Source organism: Atractosteus spatula, chromosome 22 (assembly GCF_055471065.1).
Source record: "Atractosteus spatula isolate fAtrSpa1 chromosome 22, fAtrSpa1.hap1, whole genome shotgun sequence".
Classification (NCBI taxonomy): Eukaryota; Metazoa; Chordata; class Actinopteri; order Semionotiformes; family Lepisosteidae; genus Atractosteus; species Atractosteus spatula.
Genome location: NC_142727.1, coordinates 997,254 through 1,016,528, shown reverse-complemented (window position 1 = coordinate 1,016,528; position 19,275 = coordinate 997,254). Strand labels below are relative to the sequence as shown.

General features: G+C 52.4%; 4 protein-coding genes across 5 annotated transcripts; 2 read left to right on the top strand and 2 right to left on the bottom strand.

Moving 5' to 3' along the window:
• The first annotated feature begins 502 nt into the window (after positions 1–502).
• Positions 503–3,565, top strand: cox6b2 (cytochrome c oxidase subunit 6B2). Its single transcript, XM_088939357.1, has 4 exons — positions 503–595; positions 2,300–2,439; positions 2,553–2,653; positions 3,428–3,565. The coding sequence occupies exons 2-4, from the start codon at positions 2,334–2,336 to the stop codon at positions 3,479–3,481; spliced, it is 261 nt and encodes an 86-aa protein (XP_088795483.1). The 5' UTR covers positions 503–595; positions 2,300–2,333; the 3' UTR covers positions 3,482–3,565.
• Positions 3,566–3,929: 364 nt separating this feature from the next.
• Positions 3,930–7,963, bottom strand: isoc2 (isochorismatase domain containing 2). 2 transcript variants are annotated; one of them, XM_088940004.1, is made up of 6 exons: positions 7,933–7,963; positions 7,121–7,283; positions 6,615–6,833; positions 6,454–6,524; positions 4,641–4,758; positions 3,930–4,077 (listed from the first exon to the last, which is right to left on the bottom strand). In XM_088940004.1, the coding sequence occupies exons 2-6, from the start codon at positions 7,265–7,267 to the stop codon at positions 4,015–4,017; spliced, it is 618 nt and encodes a 205-aa protein (XP_088796130.1). In that variant the 5' UTR covers positions 7,268–7,283; positions 7,933–7,963; the 3' UTR covers positions 3,930–4,014. The 2 variants fall into 2 exon arrangements, with proteins under 2 accessions (XP_088796130.1, XP_088796129.1); XM_088940003.1 differs by having other exon boundaries at positions 6,454–6,833; positions 7,933–7,953.
• Positions 7,964–8,833: 870 nt separating this feature from the next.
• atg12 (ATG12 autophagy related 12 homolog (S. cerevisiae)) lies at positions 8,834–11,638 on the top strand. Its single transcript, XM_088940125.1, has 5 exons — positions 8,834–8,851; positions 9,199–9,387; positions 10,026–10,162; positions 10,352–10,414; positions 11,237–11,638. The coding sequence occupies exons 2-5, from the start codon at positions 9,279–9,281 to the stop codon at positions 11,294–11,296; spliced, it is 369 nt and encodes a 122-aa protein (XP_088796251.1). The 5' UTR covers positions 8,834–8,851; positions 9,199–9,278; the 3' UTR covers positions 11,297–11,638.
• Positions 11,639–13,751: 2,113 nt separating this feature from the next.
• Positions 13,752–18,900, bottom strand: LOC148816404 (germ cell-specific gene 1-like protein). Its single transcript, XM_088939998.1, has 6 exons — positions 18,672–18,900; positions 18,049–18,297; positions 17,258–17,305; positions 16,498–16,650; positions 16,125–16,236; positions 13,752–14,241 (listed from the first exon to the last, which is right to left on the bottom strand). The coding sequence occupies exons 1-6, from the start codon at positions 18,880–18,882 to the stop codon at positions 13,752–13,754; spliced, it is 1,263 nt and encodes a 420-aa protein (XP_088796124.1). The 5' UTR covers positions 18,883–18,900.
• Positions 18,901–19,275: the final 375 nt, after the last annotated feature.

The following is a 19,275-nucleotide window of genomic DNA, read 5'->3' as shown; positions in this document are numbered from 1 at the left end:
GCTGTGAGTGTGTGGGCGGGCCTGCCCTGCGACGGACTGGCTGTGCCCCGCCTTGTGCCCGCTGCTTGCTGGGATGGGCTGTGGCTCCCCCGAGACCCTGGCCAGGTCCGGACGAGGGGGTAAGACACTGCTCAGGTGGTGAACGGCCAAACAACAGGAGCCACATCACCCCACCAGCCAGCTGGATCTCATCCAGCCGTTTCTTCAAAGAGGACAGTGTAGTAGCTCTGGCCACATGGCCAGCTAGTCTGCTCCACACTCCTACAGCCCTTTGCGTAAAGCAGTGCAACGTAGCTCTTAACAAGCTTCAAGCGTTCGTGGCGGCTTTAATGACTTTAGAGAAATAATGAGCGGCAGGCAGGACGTCTTGGCACGAACGGTGATGTGTGTTTGCAACAAAACGGCCGGCACGTTCAAGCACAACCAGCTTCCGCCCCTCACAGCCCGGCCGCTTAGTCAGTTCTGCCCCGCAGTATCCCAGCATACACCACCCCACCCCCCCACCCCCCTCCTCCGCCAGTATCCCGGCATGCCGAGCGCGCGGTCATCCTTCAGAAAAGGACACCACTGTGCTGAGCGACCTATTAACACTAAGGTAGGCCGGGTTTTTGACTAAAATATGTTATTAAAAAATTAGAAGTTATTAGAGGGCCGACATATCATTGGCTTTTGACACCATGTTCTCGCTAGTGTGTTTCTGTACGGCATAATTCCGGAAAGGGGCGAGTTATGTGAATATAGTTCTCTGTGCGTCTCCAGCGAGCAGTGAGCAGTGTCAGACACTGAGATCACAGAGCTCCCTGTCCTCTCGCCCCCGTCAGCCTGGGGACGTGAATGAGCTCCCTGTCCCCTCGCTCCCGTCACACACTGAGATCACAGAGCTCCCTGTCCCCTCGCTCCCGTCAGACACTGAGATCACAGAGCTCCCTGTCCCCTCGCTCCCGTCAGCCTGGGGACGTGAATGAGCTCCCTGTCCCCTCGCTCCCGTCAGACACTGAGATCACAGAGCTCCCTGTCCCCTCGCTCCCGTCAGCCTGGGGACGTGAATGAGCTCCCTGTCCCCTCGCTCCCGTCAGACACTGAGATCACAGAGCTCCCTGTCCCCTCGCTCCCGTCAGCCTGGGGACGTGAATGAGCTCCCTGTCCCCTCGCTCCCGTCAGCCTGGGGACGTGAATGAGCTCCGTGCTGGAGCGACTGACGGGCAGTCACTTTTCTTAGGAATACAGGAGACGGGGGAGTGTGTGTTAGTACTGTATCAGTGTGTTAGTACTGTCCCAGTGTGTGTTTGTGTTAGTACTGTCCCCGTGTGTGTTAGTACTGTATCAGTGTGTTAGTACTGTATCAGTGTGTTAGTGCTGTATCACTGTGTGTTAGTGCTGTATCAGTGTGTTAGTACTGTCCCCGTGTGTGTTAGTACTGTATCCGTGTGTTAATACTGTCCCTGTGTGTGTGTTAGTACTGTATCAGTGTGTTAATACTGTCCCTGTGTGTGTGTTAGTACTCTATCAGTGTGTTAGTACTGTATCAGTGTGTTAATACTGTCCCTGTGTGTGTGTTAGTACTCTATCAGTGTGTTAGTACTGTCCCTGTGTGTGTTAGTGCTGTATCAGTGTTAGTACTGTCCCCGTGTGTGTTAGTGCTGTATCAGTGTGTGTTAGTGCTGTATCAGTGTGTTAGTACTGTCCCCGTGTGTGTTAGTACTGTATCAGTGTGTTAATACTGTCCCTGTGTGTGTTAGTACTGTATCCGTGTGTTAATACTGTCCCTGTGTGTGTGTTAGTACTGTATCAGTGTGTTAATACTGTCCCTGTGTGTGTGTTAGTACTCTATCAGTGTGTTAGTACTGTATCAGTGTGTTAGTACTGTCCCTGTGTGTGTTAGTGCTGTATCAGTGTTAGTACTGTCCCCGTGTGTGTTAGTGCTGTATCAGTGTGTTAGTACTGTCCCTGTGTGTGTTAGTGCTGTATCAGTGTGTTAGTACTGTCCCCGTGTGTGTTAGTGCTGTATCAGTGTGTTAGTACTGTCCCAGTGTGTGTTAGTGCTGTATCAGTGTTTTAGTACTGTCCCCGTGTGTGTTAGTGCTGTATAAGTGTGTTAGTACTGTCCCTGTGTGTGCTAGTGCTGTATCAGTGTGTTAGTACTGTCCCCGTGTGTGTTAGTGCTGTATCAGTGTGTTAGTACTGTCCCCGTGTGTGTTAGTGCTGTATCAGTGTGTTAGTGCTGTATCACTGTGTGTTGAACAGTAGTGGTATGTGGTGGAGTGGAGTGGAGTGTGTGGTGATATTGTGTGTGTTACAGGAGTGATTTGGAAGAGTTGCAGGCTGCAGTCACGATGGCAGAAGCAGTCCAGGAGAAGATAAAGAACTACAGGACAGCTCCCTTCGACGCCCGCTTCCCCAACACCAACCAAACACGCAACTGCTTCCAGAACTACTTGGGTAAGTGCTGACCCCCCCCCACGTGCCTCATCTGGCTCTCTGTCGCCCCCCCGGCCTGTGGCCGTCTCTGCCCGAGACTCTCTGGAGTCTAACAGATCTCCCCGTCCTCTCAGACTTCCACAGGTGCAACAAGGCTCTGACAGCCAAGGGCCAGGACGTTAGTCCCTGTCAGTGGTACCAGCGCGTCTTCAAGAGCATGTGTCCCATGAGCTGGGTGAGTACAGCTGTCTCACACAGCGCAGACACTGTCAGTGCTGGGAGCCCAGTGTGGACAGTCACACAGCGCAGACACTGTCAGTGCTGGGAGCCCAGTGTGGACAGTCACACAGCGCAGACACTGTCAGTGCTGGGAGCCCAGTGTGGACAGTCACACAGCGCAGACTCTGTCAGTGCTGGGAGCCCAGTGTGGACAGTCACACAGCGCAGACTCTGTCAGTGCTGGGAGCCCAGTGTGGACAGTCACACAGCGCAGACACTGTCAGTGCTGGGAGCCCAGTGTGGACAGTCACACAGCGCAGACACTGTCAGTGCTGGGAGCCCAGTGTGGACAGTCACACAGCGCAGACACTGTCAGTGCTGGGAGCCCAGTGTGGACAGTCACACAGCGCAGACTCTGTCAGTGCTGGGAGCCCAGTGTGGACAGTCACACAGCGCAGACTCTGTCAGTGCTGGGAGCCCAGTGTGGACAGTCACACAGCGCAGACTCTGTCAGTGCTGGGAGCCCAGTGTGGACAGTAACACAGCGCAGACTCTGTCAGTGCTGGGAGCCCAGTGTGGACAGTCACACAGCGCAGACTCTGTCAGTGCTGGGAGCCCAGTGTGGACAGTAACACAGCGCAGACTCTGTCAGTGCTGGGAGCCCAGTGTGGACAGTCACACAGCGCAGACTCTGTCAGTGCTGGGAGCCCAGTGTGGACAGTCACACAGCGCAGACTCTGTCAGTGCTGGGAGCCCAGTGTGGACAGTAATCCTCTGTCTGTGGCCGCAGGTCTCCAAGTGGGATGAGCAGCTGCAAGATGGAAGTTTCCCTGGGAAGATCTGAGTGACCTCTCCCCTCGCCCGGCCCCTGCCCAGCGGCTCTGGCTGTCCAGCCTCACCTGTAATAAAAGTGCCCTGGGAGTCCCTATGCCTGCGTCCGCCTGTCTCTGTGGGGGTGTGGGCGGCGGGGGGTCTGGTCGGCTGTGTATGTTTCCAGCCGATCCCGGGCGCCGCGTGGCCAGCAGTCTGACCGTCGACTCCGGGCAGGGGGAGATCGCCAGCCTGCAGAGTCTCGCCGCCCGGGTGAGAGCTGCCTGTCGGCCATGTTGAACAGGAAGTGACACGGGCGGGCTAATATTTTGGCCGCTGTGCATATAATCACAATCAGTTTGTCCCTTGTCATCTGCCTGAGGACTGGAGAAGCTCACTGTGCCCTAGAGCTCTACTGCACTGGCGGCTGCGTGAATCCTCTTAACGACTCGGCAGCTGTGACAGAGAGGCCGCGAGACAGACGGGAAATCGCTCTGTTTATTGAGGGTGAGGTACAGGACGGCGGCTCTCTGGGCGGGATGGAGGGATGATGGTGATGGTCATCATTCATCGCTCGAAGAAGGACAGCAGGCCGGTGTCGGGGGAAGGGTGAGCCAGCAGCTTCTGGACCTGAGAGGGAGAGAGACACAGACTGGACTGACTGGACTGGGAGCTGGACTAGTTCTTCACTGGGATTATAATCAGACTCACTGACACTGACAGAGCAGTCTGAGCCTCTCCAGGCTGGACTGGACCGACTGGACTGGGAGCTGGACTAGTTCTTCACTGGGATTATAATCAGACTCACTGACACTGACAGAGCAGTCTGAGACTCTCCAGGCTGGACTGGACCGACTGGACTGGGAGCTGGACTAGTTCTTCACTGGGATTATAATCAGACTCCACTGACACTGACAGAGCAGTCTGAGACTCTCCAGGCTGGACTGGACTGACTGGACTGGGAGCTGGACTAGTTCTTCACTGGGATTCTAATCAGACTCACTGACACTGACAGAGCAGTCTGAGACTCTCCAGGCTGGACTGGACTGACTGGACTGGGAGCTGGACTGTGTGCATAATCTTTAGTGTGTGTTGTCGTGGGTCGGTACAGCTATAATCACCGCAGGAAGGTTTTATGGTCCAGCGTGAAGTCTTGGTGTCAGAGGGGCGAGGGCTGGTACTGTTGGGGTTACCTCTTTGAATCTGGGGTGCGCAGCGTCCTGGACCAGCTGGAGAATGGCCCCCTCTACGGTGGTGAGGTACGCCCCACTCTGCCGGAGCCGCGTCAGAGCGAAGAGGCGGTCGACCTGACTGGGAGAGCAAATGCAAGGTCAGCAGGAAGACGGACAGGCTGTCACACCTGGAGCTGATCAGACTGCCAGTGTGCAGCAGTCTGATCCGCTCCAGGTGTGACAGTGCTGTTACAGTCCCAGTGTGCAGCAGTCTGATCCGCTCCAGGTGTGACAGTGTTGTTACAGTCCCAGTGTGCAGCAGTCTGATCCGCTCCAGGTGTAACAGTGTTGTGACAGTCCCAGTGTGCAGCAGTCTGATCCGCTCCAGGTGTGACAGTGCTGTTACAGTCCCAGTGTGCAGCTGTCTGATCCGCTCCAGGTGTGACAGTGCTGTTACAGTCCCAGTGCGCAGCAGTCTGATCCGCTCCAGGTGTGACAGTGCTGTTACAGTCCCAGTGCGCAGCAGTCTGATCCGCTCCAGGTGTGACAGTGTTGTTACACTCCCAGTGTGCAGCAGTCTGATCCGCTCCAGGTGTGACAGTGTTGTGACACTCCCAGTGTGCAGCAGTCTGATCCGCTCCAGGTGTGACAGTGTTGTTACAGTCCCAGTGTGCAGCAGTCTGATCCGCTCCAGGTGTGACAGTGCTGTTACAGTCCCAGTGTGCAGCAGTCTGATCCGCTCCAGGTGTGACAGTGTTGTGACAGTCCCAGTGTGCAGCAGTCTGATCCGCTCCAGGTGTGACAGTGTTGTGACAGTCCCAGTGTGCAGCAGTCTGATCCGCTCCAGGTGTGACAGTGTTGTGACAGTCCCAGTGTGCAGCAGTCTGATCCGCTCCAGGTGTGAAAGTGCTGTTACAGTCCCAGTGTGCAGCAGTCTGATCCGCTCCAGGTGTGACAGTGTTGTGACAGTCCCAGTGTGCAGCAGTCTGATCCGCTCCAGGTGTGACAGTGTTGTGACAGTCCCAGTGTGCAGCAGTCTGATCCGCTCCAGGTGTGACAGTGCTGTTACAGTCCCAGTGTGCAGCAGTCTGATCCGCTCCAGGTGTGACAGTGTTGTTACAGTCCCAGTGTGCAGCAGTCTGATCCGCTCCAGGTGTGACAGTGTTGTGACAGTCCCAGTGTGCAGCAGTCTGATCCGCTCCAGGTGTGACAGTGTTGTGACAGTCCCAGTGTGCAGCAGTCTGATCCGCTCCAGGTGTGACAGTGTTGTTACAGTCCCAGTGCGCAGCAGTCTGATCCGCTCCAGGTGTGACAGTGCTGTTACAGTCCCAGTGCGCAGCAGTCTGATCCGCTCCAGGTGTGACAGTGTTGTTACAGTCTCAGTGTGCAGCAGTCTGATCCGCTCCAGGTGTGACAGTGTTGTTACAGTCCCAGTGCGCAGCAGTCTGATCCGCTCCAGGTGTGACAGTGTTGTGACACTCCCAGTGTGCAGCAGTCTGATCCGCTCCAGGTGTGACAGTGTTGTTACAGTCTGATTGCTCCAGGTGTGACAGTGCTGTTACAGTCCCAGTGTGCAGCAGTCTGATCCGCTCCAGGTGTGACAGTGTTGTTACAGTCCCAGTGTGCAGCAGTCTGATCCGCTCCAGGTGTGACAGTGCTGTTACAGTCCCAGTGCAGGGCACTCTGATCCGCTGCAGGTTTTACTCACTGCCCGGGGACAGACAAGTATAGGAAGGGGACACATGACTCAATGGACTCGGTGAATCGGTTTCTCCGCCCGCAGACAGGAACGCCCGGTGGCTCTGTGATCCGAGAGCGATCAGCTCAGTCGTACCTCCTGGAAGAGACGGCATCGGCTACAATGTGAACCGCGATCCCCCGTTCCAGCAGGTCGAAGGTCGTGCACTGAGGAGAAAGGAGACGGAGAGGTGCTGTGGTCAGGTGGCAGCAGCACCTCCTGCGCGGCTGCAGTGGTGGTAAAGCAGGGAGGCTCACCGCGATGCAGGCTTGCGTCTCTATCCCGCACAGCAGGGCTCTCTGCACCCCCCCCTCCACCCCTGCCAGCTCCTGCTCCAGCCCCGGGGCCCCCAGCATGGAGAAGGTGGTCTTGGAGAAGGTGCGGAGGTCGCCCAAGCCGAGCTCCGGCACCGTGGGGCCCAGCCCCTTCGGGTACTGTTCTGTCGCCACAGGGGTGACCCCCAGAATACGGCAGGCCTGAGAGAGATCAATACAGACACTGACCGACTGGATACTACAGCCCAGTGACACTGACCGACTGGATACTACAGCCCAGTGACCCTGACTGACTGACTGGACACTACAGCACAGAGACACTGACTGACTGACTGGACACTACAGCACAGAGACCCTGACTGACTGACTGGACACTACAGCACAGAGACCCTGACTGACTGGACACTACAGCACAGAGACCCTGACTGCCTGGACGCTGCAGTATGGTAGCTCTGAGTGAGACAGGTGGATATAGATGTGAACAGTACCTGCAGCAGACGGGAGGCGTTGCTCACGATGTTGCTGAAGTGGACAATGTTGGGTCTGAACTTCTCCTGCATGTCACACAGCAGGAGCACAGAGCCCCTCACTGCGAGCCTGCCCACTGACATCGCTGAGCGAGAGACTGAGGGCATCCTGCACACAGACACCCTGAGAGACAGAGAGGTTAATACACTAAATGAGTGGACTTGGTTTTGTCCAGGTAGCACAGTTTTGGGCATTAATCCTGACTGGATAGTTTTTACAGCAGTTCATTGACACCGGTTGCTGCTCTGGACTCGGATGAAGTTCTGCACTGATGGGCTGAACGGACCGACCTGAAGTCTTGATCGGAGAAGACGACGAGGGGACAAAGACACTGGCGGAGTCTGCCAGAGGACGCGCAGAACCAGCAGAGGACTCGAGCTGAAACGCACTGAAAACCGGGAACAGGGGGGTGCTACTGTACACAAAGCGCGGTGGGAGTGTGGAACAAGTCGTAAACGTGGCTTCGTTTAAGACGATCTGCTCGAGATCCTCCAGTGAATGATCTGCTCACGGACTGTAACTGCAACAGGTTCTTACTGCTGATAAATCAAACCATCGCTAATTTAAATGAACTCTCCCGCTGTCACCCGATCTCTAGGTCACTGAAGACACGGGCTAGTGCGACCTCGCTTCCACCTGTACACGACCAGCTGATTTTGTTAGATGGCTTACTACACTTTGTCCTATACCATGCGTTCGGTAATTTCATAAAACTATTAATATTTTAAATAAAAATGAAAAAGCAAAACCCGGTCGCGCACCACACGCTCACCTGGGACGGAAGGACTGTGCAGTTGTCAGCGGTGGGAGGAGCTGTGGCGCCGACTGGGCCACTCACGAAGCGCGCTCCCTACTTCCTGTCATTTCCTGGAGTCTGATTGGCTACTTCGGCTCCACGTGCGGAACCTCCCCTCTACGTCATCAAAAAGGGCGTCTTTGTGGCAAGTGAAGCCCAGGAGCTGTTTTGGGCAAAATTGGAAAAACTGTAGTACGTAAAACTCGAGCCTCTATTGCCATCAAAAACTTCACTAAACATGCTCTAATGCTTTTATGGTATAATTCCTTTTTTATTTAAATTCTGTTCGAAATTTAAAGAATCAAAAGGCAAGACATATAACGGAAATATGTAAAAAGCTTAATTTTCAGCTTTTATAAGTGAATTCCTCTGGCTATGAAGTGTGTCTTCTGTATCTGTATCTGGTTTTATCTTTTGTATCCTTTTTGTGTTTCTGATGTTTAAATAAAAACTTTAAAAAAAAGAAACTTCACTGAACTTTTTGTATCTCAGATATAACCGTCTGAATTACCTGGATTTGAAATTATAATGCAAACAAAAATATTGTAGCGCTACAATATCTTACAGAATATGATTCCCAAATAGGTCTTTAAAATAGAGGTGATCTGGACTTTCTGTTAAGGTGTAATTTTAATCTAAGTGAAGTTATCCAGCGTTCACATTTATATAAGCATAATTTCTTACCACATACATACTACATATGAAATAACAAAGCCATTATAAACAAATAAAAGTATATTCTTTCAGACAGGGTGTGACAATTAGATGTAGTTAGGTGGACAGTTGGGACACAGAGGGTTGATTGTTGACTTTCTCTGAATTTCAGGATTGATTCCAGAGTCCAGTTAGCCCTCAGGAATCCGCCGCAGTCTCTGACGCTGTTCCTGAGAACGTGGTGAGTTTGATCAGAGCCAATCTTATCTCTGTCAGTACTGACTTTCTGGATTTTACAGTTCATCCGATCTTGCACGGTGTGGAAATAAAAAATACAAATGCAATAATCACCACACGAGGAATCTATGTAAACTGCTTCGGTCTGACCCGCATGTCTTTGAAAACTTTAACTGAAAGCAGTCCGGACAACTTTAATCAAAGCGCTGTAAAACAGCACACATTATATAGACAACACAAGTTAAAAAAAAGAAAGTGTGCAAGATGTTTTTCATCATGTTTTTCTTTTATGTATTTTTTAAAAAATAAATATAAAAAATAAATTTCTTAAAATACTGGATGTGACTTCAGAGGCACCGGAAGTTCCCAGAAAACAGCGTCACTCTCGCTCTGCACCAGGGGACGGCCCTCCTGTTCCGCCCACAGTCAAGATGGCGGACAGCGCCGAGCCTGTTGTGGAAAGTCCGAAGCCTGAAGAGGACTCTTCCTCCCCCCCGCTTCAGACGGAAGAGACGACGATCAGCGACGAAAAGAAAAAAAGTAAATGCTCCTTTATTTGCAGACTTTTTCTTGTTGTTTGTTATGGTTATAGACGTTTGGTGTTTAGGCTCTTGAAATCTCTGAGTGCGTTTCCGGAAATATCGCGTTAATGAGTTTGACTGACAGCAACATTAGCCAACGGGAAAGCAGAGGGTGCATCAATGAACCAATCAGAGGCCTCTGGCCGGATGAGTGGGGCGGGATCTCGTGGAAGCAAATATTCAATATTTATAATTGTTACATATTCTTTATTCATTCTGTTAAGGGGTAATTTATACCAAGCGTGTTTCTTTTAGTGACAATGGGTGGAATTTGGCTTGAATTTCCATCCATTTATTTATTAAAGTAGTAATTTTATTTTATAAGTCAAGTACAGTATCCGGTCACTATATTTGTATTACCTCTGTCTCACAGTATGTTACTGTGCTGTAGTGTCCAGTCAGTCAGTCAGTGTCGCTGTGCTGTAGTGTCCAGTCAGTCAGTCAGTCAGAGTCACTGTGCTGTAATGTCCAGTCAGTCAGTGTCTCTGTGCTGTAGTGTCCAGTCAGTCAGGGTCACTGTGCTGTAGTGTCCAGTCAGTCAGTCAGGGTCACTGTGCTGTAGTGTCCTGTGTTGATGGTTAATGTGTCTCTCTACAGTTGACGTGCTGCTGAAGGCGGTAGGAGACACGCCCATCATGAAGACGAAGAAGTGGTCAGTGGAGCGAGGCCGCACAGTGCAGGCTCTCGGGCAGTTCATCAAGAAATTCCTCAAGCTGCAGCCGGACGAGCAGCTGGTGAGAGAGAGAGGATGCTGCACGCTGACCGACAGACAGGCTGACCACAGGACACAGAGTGTTAGAGTCACGTCAGTAATTCCATGTATAAAATACATACTGACCGTGAGACAGAGAAGGACAGAGGAGCAGACAGTCTGCACTTCGCTGTGAATTTGAGCTCATTTCTCTCTCTGTCTTTCTGTCCAGTTCATCTACGTTAACCAGTCTTTCGCCCCTTCGCCTGACCAGGAAGTCGGAGTGCTTTTTGAAGTAAGTGCTTCCAGTTTTATAATTGAATCTGCAGTGTCTGCTTTTGCATATCGATGATGTGATTCTGGGGTCTTTCCATTGAAGGGATCGCTCATGAGTCAGTCTGAGGCTGTTCCCCCTGTTGACCACACTCCCCTCCCCTTGTTCATCAGAATAAACCTCTGCTGACGAGTTTTCAAGATAGGAACCGTGTGACAGTGCTGCAGGTGTAAACGAGAAGATTTAGTTTGAGTTTTTTTGCAATATAGTTTTGTGTTTTACTTCGTTGCTGGTTTGTGTTTAGTTAGTTTTGTGCCCAGTTGTGTGTCTGGAATGGAATCTGGATGATGCTCCAGTCCGCTCCCCACACACCAGCTCTCAGTGGGGAGGAGAGCAGAGGGATGGAGCCAGTTCAGAGAGGGGGGTTATTAGGAGGCCATGATGGGTAAAGGCCAGGGGGAGGGGGACATTTGGCCAGGACACTGGGGTAACACCCCTACTCCTCTCTTGAGACGCCCCGGGATTGTTAATGACCACAGAGAGTCAGGACCTCGGTTTTACGTCTCATCTGAAGGACGGCGCCTTTTTACAGTATAGCGTCCCTGTCACTGTACTGGGGCATTAGGACCCACACAGACCACAGGGTGAGCGCCCCCTGCTGATCCCACTAACACCTCTTCCAGCAGCATCCTCGGTTTTTCCCAGCAGTCTCCCATCCAGGTACTGGCCGGGCTCACTCCTGCTGAGCTCCGATGGGCTGCCAGCTGGGCGCTGCAGGGTGATCTCAGCTGCCGGCTGTTAGCTTGCGTGTGTCCTAACTCCAGCTCTCTCGGTCTCTTTCAGTGCTTTGGCAGCGACGGGAAGCTTGTTCTCCACTACTGTAAATCTCAGGCGTGGGGATGACTTTGAGCGACGGACGGATTTCCTGCCTGGTGACACAGCACTTCCTGTTACTGCACAGACTGGGAGGCAGACACTTCCTCTGACCGACACCGAGACCACACACGCAGACTGACCTTACTGGCAGAGCCAGACGCAGACTCTGACTGAGACACACCCAGACTGAGGGAGAGTTGAAGGATCACAGACAGATGACCAGCCCTGGACGCTGACAGAGGCAGCAGGGTCACCCACTCCAGTGTACAGTCGAACTGTATCTGTACCGTTAGCAAGTAATAATACTGTCAGGACTTTTTGTATTTATGGATATTGCTCCCTTGTAAATAAACTGAAATGAAAATAAAATCGCTGTCTTTGTCGTCAGTTTTCCTCGGTGTGTTTGCAGTGCGACAGAGAGCAGAGAAAGGAGCTGGTTGAGGCGACAGACCTGACAACTGACTGATAACGTTCAGGGACAGGTGGGGTGTTTAAGGCCAGACAATTTCGCGTGCGCTTCATGGAATGACAATACAGAGAGCAAATGGTCTTTGCGTAGGATTTTTGCCTAATCTGGGATAATCTCTCCCCCTTCTCTCCGTGCAGGGCCAGTGTGCTGCAGCTAGCTCTGCCTAATCCCTCCCTCTGGATTACTGGAGTAATCTTCTGTTCTACATCACTCAACAGATGTGTCTTCTGACCTTACACCATCCCTCTCTCTCCTGTCCCTGTGCTCTGACACACTCCTCTCTCCTCTCTCTCCTCTCCCTATGCTCTGACACACTCCTCTCTCCTCTCTCTCCTGTCCCTGTGCTCTGACACACTCCTCTCTCCTCTCTCTCCTGTCCCTGTGCTCTGACACACTCCTCTCTCCTCTCTCTCCTGTCCATGTGCTCTGACACACTCCTCTCTCCTCTCTCTCCTGTCCCTGTGCTCTGACACACTCCTCTCTCCTCTCTCTCCTCTCTCTCCTGTCCCTGTGCTCTGACGCACTCCTCTCTCCTCTCTCTCCTGTCCATGTGCTCTGACACACTCCTCTCTCCTCTCTCTCCTCTCTCTCCTCTCTCTCCTCTCTCTCCTGTCCCTGTTCCCTGACACACTCCTCTCTCCTCTCTCTCCTGTCTCCCCTGTCCCTGTGCTCTGACACACTCCTCTCTCCTCTCTCTCTCCTGTCCCTGTTCCCTGACACACTCCTCTCTCCTGTCTCTCCTGTCCCTATGCTCTGACACATGCCTCTCTCCTCTCTCTCCTGTCCCTGTTCCCTGACACACTCCCCTCTCCTCTTTGCTGTGATCCTTTCCTGTCTCTAGTATGACTAGTATTAGCCAGAGTATTGGCAGTAGTCACAGCTTGAGTAGATGTTGTGGCAGTAACTGTGTTATTTATTACACAGTAGAAACAGTACCAGTAGCGTACTGTAGTTTTTGTAAGTAGTAAGTAGTTTTTTTTGTCCCATACTTCACCCGGACCAATCCGTTGTAGCATAAGCAAAAGTTAAAGTACTGGACAAATAAGAATAGGCAACAGAGGAATTATTGTGATGCATTTATTAATAATTATCCATGTTTTAGGAATTTGCAGATTCCTTGACATGCCCACTGCTGAAGTGCAGACAAGCAGTCAGTCGTTAAGTTAATTAAACTCAGTACAGACATGCCAGAGTCTGGCAACAAGATGTAATCAGCGTGTTGGTCTGTCGGTGTGTCAGTTTGTCAGTGTCTGTATCAATCTGTTGAGAGTGTCAGTGTGTCAGTCTGTCAGTGTCTGTATCAATCTGTCAGTGTGTCAGTCTGTCAGTGTCTGTATCAATCTGTCAGTGTGTCAGTCTGTCAGTGTCTGTATCAATCTGTCAGTCTGTCAGTGTGTCAGTCTGTCAGTGTCTGTATCAATCTGTCAGTGTGTCAGTGTGTCAGTGTGTCAGTCTGTCAGTGTCTGTATCAATCTGTCAGTGTGTCAGTCTGTCAGTGTCTGTATCAATCTGTCAGTGTGTCAGTGTGTCAGTCTGTCAGTGTCTGTATCAATCTGTCAGTGTGTCAGTCTGTCAGTGTCTGTATCAATCTGTCAGTGTGTCAGTCTGTCAGTGTGTCAGTCCGTCAGTGTCTGTATCAATCTGTCAGTGTGTCAGTCTGTCAGTGTGTCAGTCCGTCAGTGTCTGTATCAATCTGTCAGTGTGTCAGTCTGTCAGTGTCTGTATCAATCTGTCAGTGTGCTAGTCTGTCTGATTTTGTGTGTCTTAGTCTGTCGGTGTTGTCATTGTGTCAGTCATTTCATCAGCCTGTTAGACACAAGAGGAAAAGAGAGTTTAGAGAAGATACGAGACAACAGAGGAGTAAAATATACAATTATGTTCTGTTCTTCTTAAGTAGTAAAGGTTTTGAAACCACCTTTTTTCATCTGCCGAGACAGTGAAGCTAATGTTCTGGTAACTCTAATCTCGGACATGGCCAGAGACGTTCACGGCTGACCTGCGCAGTTAACCCTTTCAGCACACCGAGTCTTCTCCTTCTGTCGGTCTGTCCCTCTCCATCCTCTCTCCCATCTCCTCCTCCCTCACTGCCTCTTCCCCGTCTTCCTCTTCCTCTTCCTCCAGTTCTCTCTCGCAGTCCTCACACCCCGCCTCTCTGCAGGCCCCGCCCCCTACGAACACGAAAGTGGGCGGCTCCTCCCCGGGATGGCCCGCCCACACCTGGGGAGGGACCCCAGGCCGCCTGTCCATCACGCGGTGGGGGGGCGGGGCCTCGCACTCCAGCAGGGCGCTGACTGAATAGACGGCCCTCGGCCCCGCCCCTGCGCCGACCCCGCCCTCGGCCACACCCCCCAGCACGACCTCATCGTAAGAGGGGGCGTGGCTGTTGCGAGCCTCCTCCAGTCGCAGCCTCTGCCTGTGCCGGAGCTCGATGGCCGTTTTGGTGTAGGAGTTCAGTGTCAGGACCGCGGCCGCCATGCAGCAGCTGAAGGAGAGCCACGCCAGTCTGAGGCAGAGAGAGAGGGACAGAGAAAAGAGCCAGGGTTACAGCACAGAAACACCGTCCATCACCGCGCAGAAATCAGAGGTCAGCTCACATGCTCATCGACAGAAGAACTGCCTCCCCGCACGCCCCACCCCCCTCCTCAGACCCAGGCAGGCGCAGTCGCACAGCAGTGATGATCCGAAGGAGGAAGATCCGCGAGGAAGCCTCAAGGACCAAGTCAGAGCGTTTCACAGAGGAAGACAAAGAGGGTGTTTAGACTGCAGCAGCTCCCACTTCTGTGCAAGGGACTGGTGAGTGATCGAGTGCAGTCCAGTTCGTAAGCTGAGATCCGCCGTTTCTGCCCTGTTTACTCCAGTGAAGACCAGGATCACACAGTGAGTGGTGAACTCCTCTCACTCCAGTGAAGACCAGGATCACACAGTGGGAGGTGGACTCCTCTCACTCCAGTGAAGACCAGGATCACACAGTGGGAGGTGGACTCCTCTCACTCCAGTGAAGACCAGGATCACACAGTGGGAGGTGGACTCCTCTCACTCCACTGAAGACCAGGATCACACAGTGGGAAGTGGACTCCTCTCACTCCAGTGAAGACCAGGATCACACAGTGGGAAGTGGACTCCTCTCACTCCAGTGAAGACCAGGATCACACAGTGGGAAGTGGACTCCTCTCACTCCAGTGAAGACCAGGATCACACAGTGGGAGGTGGACTCCTCTCACTCCAGTGAAGACCAGGATCACACAGTGGGAAGTGGACTCCTCTCACTCCAGTGAAGACCAGGATCACACAGTGGGAGGTGGACTCCTCTCACTCCAGTGAAGACCAGGATCACACAGTGGGAGGTGGACTCCTCTCACTCCAGTGAAGACCAGGATCACACAGTGGGAGGTGGACTCCTCTCACTCCACTGAAGACCAGGATCACACAGTGGGGGGTGGACTCCTCTCACTCCAGTGAAGACCAGGATCACACAGTGGGAGGTGGACTCCTCTCACTCCAGTGAAGACCAGGATCACACAGTGGGAGGTGGACTCCTCTCACTCCACTGAAGACCAGGATCACACAGTGGGAGGTGGACTCCTCTCACTCCAGTGAAGACCAGGATCACACAGTGGGAGGTGGACTCCTCTCACTCCAGTGAAGACCAGGATCACACAGTGGGAGGTGGACTCCTCTCACTCCAGTGAAGACCAGGATCACACAGTGAGAGGTGGACTCCTCTCACTCCAGTGAATACCAGGATCACACTGTGGGAGGTGGACTCCTCTCACTCCACTAAAGACCAGGATCACACAGTGGGAGGTGGGTTGCTCTGATGTGACCGTGTGTCAGTTGGGGTCCTCGATTCAAGTACCTGTCCCTTAGAATCTGGGAGACGCTGGTAAGTTGGTCCAGTTGAACCAGTGAGTGGCTTGTTTAGGTCTGTTTAGGTCACTCTCTTTCCCTTCAAAACCTGTTTTTTTCCCTTGATTTCTCTCGATGCCAATGGGCTGCCTTGGTCAGTTGTCACAGGTGATCGCTTGACGTGGGACAGTGGCGAGAGGGTTTGACAGTGGCGGCACTGCTCTGTGCTCGTTCGCTGGACTGGATGACCGCACCGAGAACGAGGGGCCGGTTTGGCAAACGAGGGGCTGGAGCTGTGAGTCCAGATTTCCCCTGAACATAGAGACTGGTGTCTCATTGTCGGATGTGGAAAGTAACTACCTCCTGGTTTGGCTTTGGGAGGGAGAAACAGCCCCTGTTTCCCAGGCGTTCAGGACTCTGGTGTTCTGCTTGTCCACTGCTGTGTCAGCTGCAGTTCCCCCGCTAAGCCTGCACAGAGAGAGGGGGGCGCTCTTTCTCTCTCACTACCATTATTACTGTTGTTATTAATATTGTCATTACATGAAGGACCAGCCGTAGTCCCAGGTCTGTGGTCTCCAGTCCTTCGGCCCAAGACTGACTGTGACCTGGAAGACTGTGGTGTACATCATGTGGGCCACCATCCCCAGCAGCCCTAAGACACAGAGACAGGCAGACAAAAGGGCTAATAAAGACACTGGACACTACAGCACAGTGACACTGACTGACTGGACACTACAGCACAGAGACACTGACTGACTGACTGGACACTAAATCAAAGTGACACTGACTGACTGGACACTACAGCACAGAGACACTGACTGACTGACTGGACACTACAGCACAGTGACCCTGACTGAGACACTGACTGACTGACTGGACACCACAGTACAGTGACACTGACTGGCAGGCTCACCAGACAGCACAGTGAACACTGCAGCGAAGGCGTTGATCTTGAGGCCATACATCTGGTTGTGAGCACAGAGAACTTCCAGCCACATCAGCAGGAACCCCACAGCCAGTAGGGAGATGTACAGGAACTCAGAGACCACAGACAGCCACAGCACCCCTGATGTAGAGTGACAGAGGGGTTAATACAGCAAATCTGACTGGACACTACAGCACAGCGACACTGACTGACTGACTGGACACTACAGCACAGTGACCCTGACTGACTGACTGGACACTACAGCACAGTGACCCTGACTGACTGACTGGACACTACAGTGCAGTGACACTGACTGGACACTACAGCGCAGAGACACTGACTGACTGACTGGACAGTACAGCACAGAGACACTGACTGACTGACTGGACACTACAGCACAGTGACCCTGACTGACTGGACACTACAGCACAGTGACACTGACTGACTGGACACTACAGCACAGTGACACTGACTGACTGACTGGACACTACAGCACAGTGACACTGACTGACAGGTCTTTACACAGAGGACTGTGGGAGTCACATGTCACATAGCTTGAAGAAAGGGGCAGATTGAATCCACAGACCCAGCAAACAAACAAGCATTACAGTCCAAATGGTCCTTTCTTTCGTGTGTAACATTACTCATGTGCTTATATATAACATTCACTGATGGGACACTACACTAGCTGTGATTTAACAAACAGGCAGAGAGACGAGTAGGCAGATTGCTGACGAAATGAGTTTACCTTGTTCTGAGGCAGGAGTTAACTCGATGAAACTTCGACATTTCTCACCTGAATACATAGAAAAAGACTCCAATAACAGGGTCTTCAATTATTATTCTGCATTTGGTGTGCCTCTAGGATCTATAATAGAATTTTTGTATTAATCTGTGTTTGAGATGTGTCTCTCTAGGCCCTTTAATAAGGTCTGTATTAATCTCTGTGTGTGAGGAGTGTCTCTAGGGTCTGTATTAGGGTCTGTATTAATCTCTGTGTGTGAGGTGTGTCTCTAGGGTCTATATTAGGGTCTGTATTAATCTCAGTGTGTGAGGAGTGTCTCTAGGGTCTGTTTTAGGGTCTGTATTAATCTCAGTGTGTGAGGAGTGTCTCTAGGGTCTATATTAGGGTCTGTATTAATCTCAGTGTGTGAGGAGTGTCTCTAGGGTCTATATTAGGGTCTGTATTAATCTCAGTGTGTGAGGAGTGTCTCTAGGGTCTGTTTTAGGGTCTGTATTAATCTCAGTGTGTGAGGAGTGTCTCTAGGGTCTGTTTTAGGGTCTGTATTAATCTCAGTGTGTGAGGAGTGTCTCTAGGGTCTGTTTTAGGGTCTGTATTAATCTCAGTGTGTGAGGAGTGTCTCTAGGGTCTATATTAGGGTCTGTATTAATCTCAGTGTGTGAGGAGTGTCTCTAGGGTCTATATTAGGGTCTGTATTAATCTCAGTGTGTGAGGAGTGTCTCTAGGGTCTGTTTTAGGGTCTGTATTAATCTCAGTGTGTGAGGAGTGTCTCTAGGGTCTGTATTAATCTTTCTTACCATCGTAGTGTTTTTCGCAGGAGTGCCAGAATCCCGTGTGAAAGTATCGGAACATGTATTTATCCTCTCCCGTTTCCCAGATGTAATGGACAGCGTTGGCCAGTTGTCTCTGTCGGATTCGCGCTAGCTCCTCCTTCGTCAGTCCAGGTGACGTCCCGTTGGCCGACAGGGGTGGGGGGGTGGAGCCTGCAGCTGTGGCATTGCTGGGCGTGTCCTTGATGACCTGGGCACTCAGGGTGCTCAGGTTGCCTGGAGACAGAGGTGGGTGAAGTCAGCCTTAATGATCTCCTGTTCATCCTGATGGGAAAGAGGGGATTGTTGCCAGGCCGACGGAGTTGGGATTCGCCTGTCAGCCAGGGCGTTCTGGCGGATAATGGACCAGGACCAGCGGGAGTTCAGTCGGATCACCTGCCGCAAGGGAACCCGCCCTGGAGGCCTGGATCATCAAGAACGTGGGGAGCCCCGAACGCGAGGTACAGGAGCGCCCCACGAGGAGGGAGAGAAGCTACACCCTCCGATGGGTGAGGATGTCAGCGATCACTCTTTCTTTCCCAACTCTCGACCCCCCTATGTCCCTCCTTCCTCTGCGTCTCCCCCCCCCTCCCCTCCTGCCCTTTTCGAACCTGGGCTCGTGCTGGTGCCGGGCGCGAAGTCCGCCAGGCTGCGGCCGCAGTTCTTCGTCTTGACGGGCGACAGGCACAGGGGCTTGACCACCTTGTGGGTGCCCTCGCACCAGTAGCTGGTGGAGAAGGCCAGGATGGAGGTGGCCAGGGCCAGGGAGGTGAGCGTCAGAGACAGGAGGGAGCGAGCGCGGCGGGACATGTGGTCCAGCATCTTCCTCTCCGTGGCTGGACCGGGACTAGCGAGAGGAAGAGGAAGAGGAGGGCTGGAGAGAGGGAGAGGAAGAAGAAAAGGGGCAGAGGTGAGGTGAGGAAGGAGGTTGAGAGGAAGAGTAGGGGAGGGGCTGAGAGAGAGATTAACTTTCTGTCTGACTTCCGGTTTCCCGTTTCAGGGTCCACCTGTCAGTCTAGCAGTCCTGGACCTGTGGCGCTGCCCCCTTCTCTGTGAGCCGATGATCTAGACCCCTGCGATGGGCACCTCACCTGAATACCCTTCCTCTCTCAAGACATGTTTCTTTCTCTCCCGTCGTTCCTCACCCCCTGGGGAAGGAGCCGGAGAGCGAAACACAGCAGAGGAAGGAGAAAAAGGAATGGAAGGAGTGATGTG

What these genes read in the sequence shown, in the direction of transcription:
- cox6b2 (XM_088939357.1), top strand. Translation starts at nt 2,334, where the DNA reads ATGGCAGAAGCAGTCCAGGAGAAGATAAAGAACTACAGGACAGCTCCC. An exon ending in CTGCTTCCAGAACTACTTGG is followed by an intron (nt 2,440 to 2,552) that starts GTAAGTGCTGAC and finishes CCGTCCTCTCAG; the next exon opens with ACTTCCACAGGTGCAACAAG. An exon ending in GCATGTGTCCCATGAGCTGG is followed by an intron (nt 2,654 to 3,427) that starts GTGAGTACAGCT and finishes CTGTGGCCGCAG; the next exon opens with GTCTCCAAGTGGGATGAGCA.
- isoc2 (XM_088940003.1), bottom strand. Translation starts at nt 7,267, where the DNA reads ATGCCCTCAGTCTCTCGCTCAGCGATGTCAGTGGGCAGGCTCGCAGTG. An exon ending in GATGCCGTCTCTTCCAGGAG is followed by an intron (nt 4,759 to 6,453) that starts GTACGACTGAGC and finishes TTGCTCTCCCAG; the next exon opens with TCAGGTCGACCGCCTCTTCG. An exon ending in CGCACCCCAGATTCAAAGAG is followed by an intron (nt 4,078 to 4,640) that starts GTAACCCCAACA and finishes TCTCCCTCTCAG; the next exon opens with GTCCAGAAGCTGCTGGCTCA.
- atg12 (XM_088940125.1), top strand. Translation starts at nt 9,279, where the DNA reads ATGGCGGACAGCGCCGAGCCTGTTGTGGAAAGTCCGAAGCCTGAAGAG. An exon ending in CAGCGACGAAAAGAAAAAAA is followed by an intron (nt 9,388 to 10,025) that starts GTAAATGCTCCT and finishes GTCTCTCTACAG; the next exon opens with TTGACGTGCTGCTGAAGGCG. An exon ending in AAGTCGGAGTGCTTTTTGAA is followed by an intron (nt 10,415 to 11,236) that starts GTAAGTGCTTCC and finishes GGTCTCTTTCAG; the next exon opens with TGCTTTGGCAGCGACGGGAA.
- LOC148816404 (XM_088939998.1), bottom strand. Translation starts at nt 18,882, where the DNA reads ATGCTGGACCACATGTCCCGCCGCGCTCGCTCCCTCCTGTCTCTGACG. An exon ending in AACTCCTGCCTCAGAACAAG is followed by an intron (nt 16,651 to 17,257) that starts GTAAACTCATTT and finishes ACTCTACATCAG; the next exon opens with GGGTGCTGTGGCTGTCTGTG. An exon ending in GACTACGGCTGGTCCTTCAT is followed by an intron (nt 14,242 to 16,124) that starts GTAATGACAATA and finishes TCTCTGCCTCAG; the next exon opens with ACTGGCGTGGCTCTCCTTCA.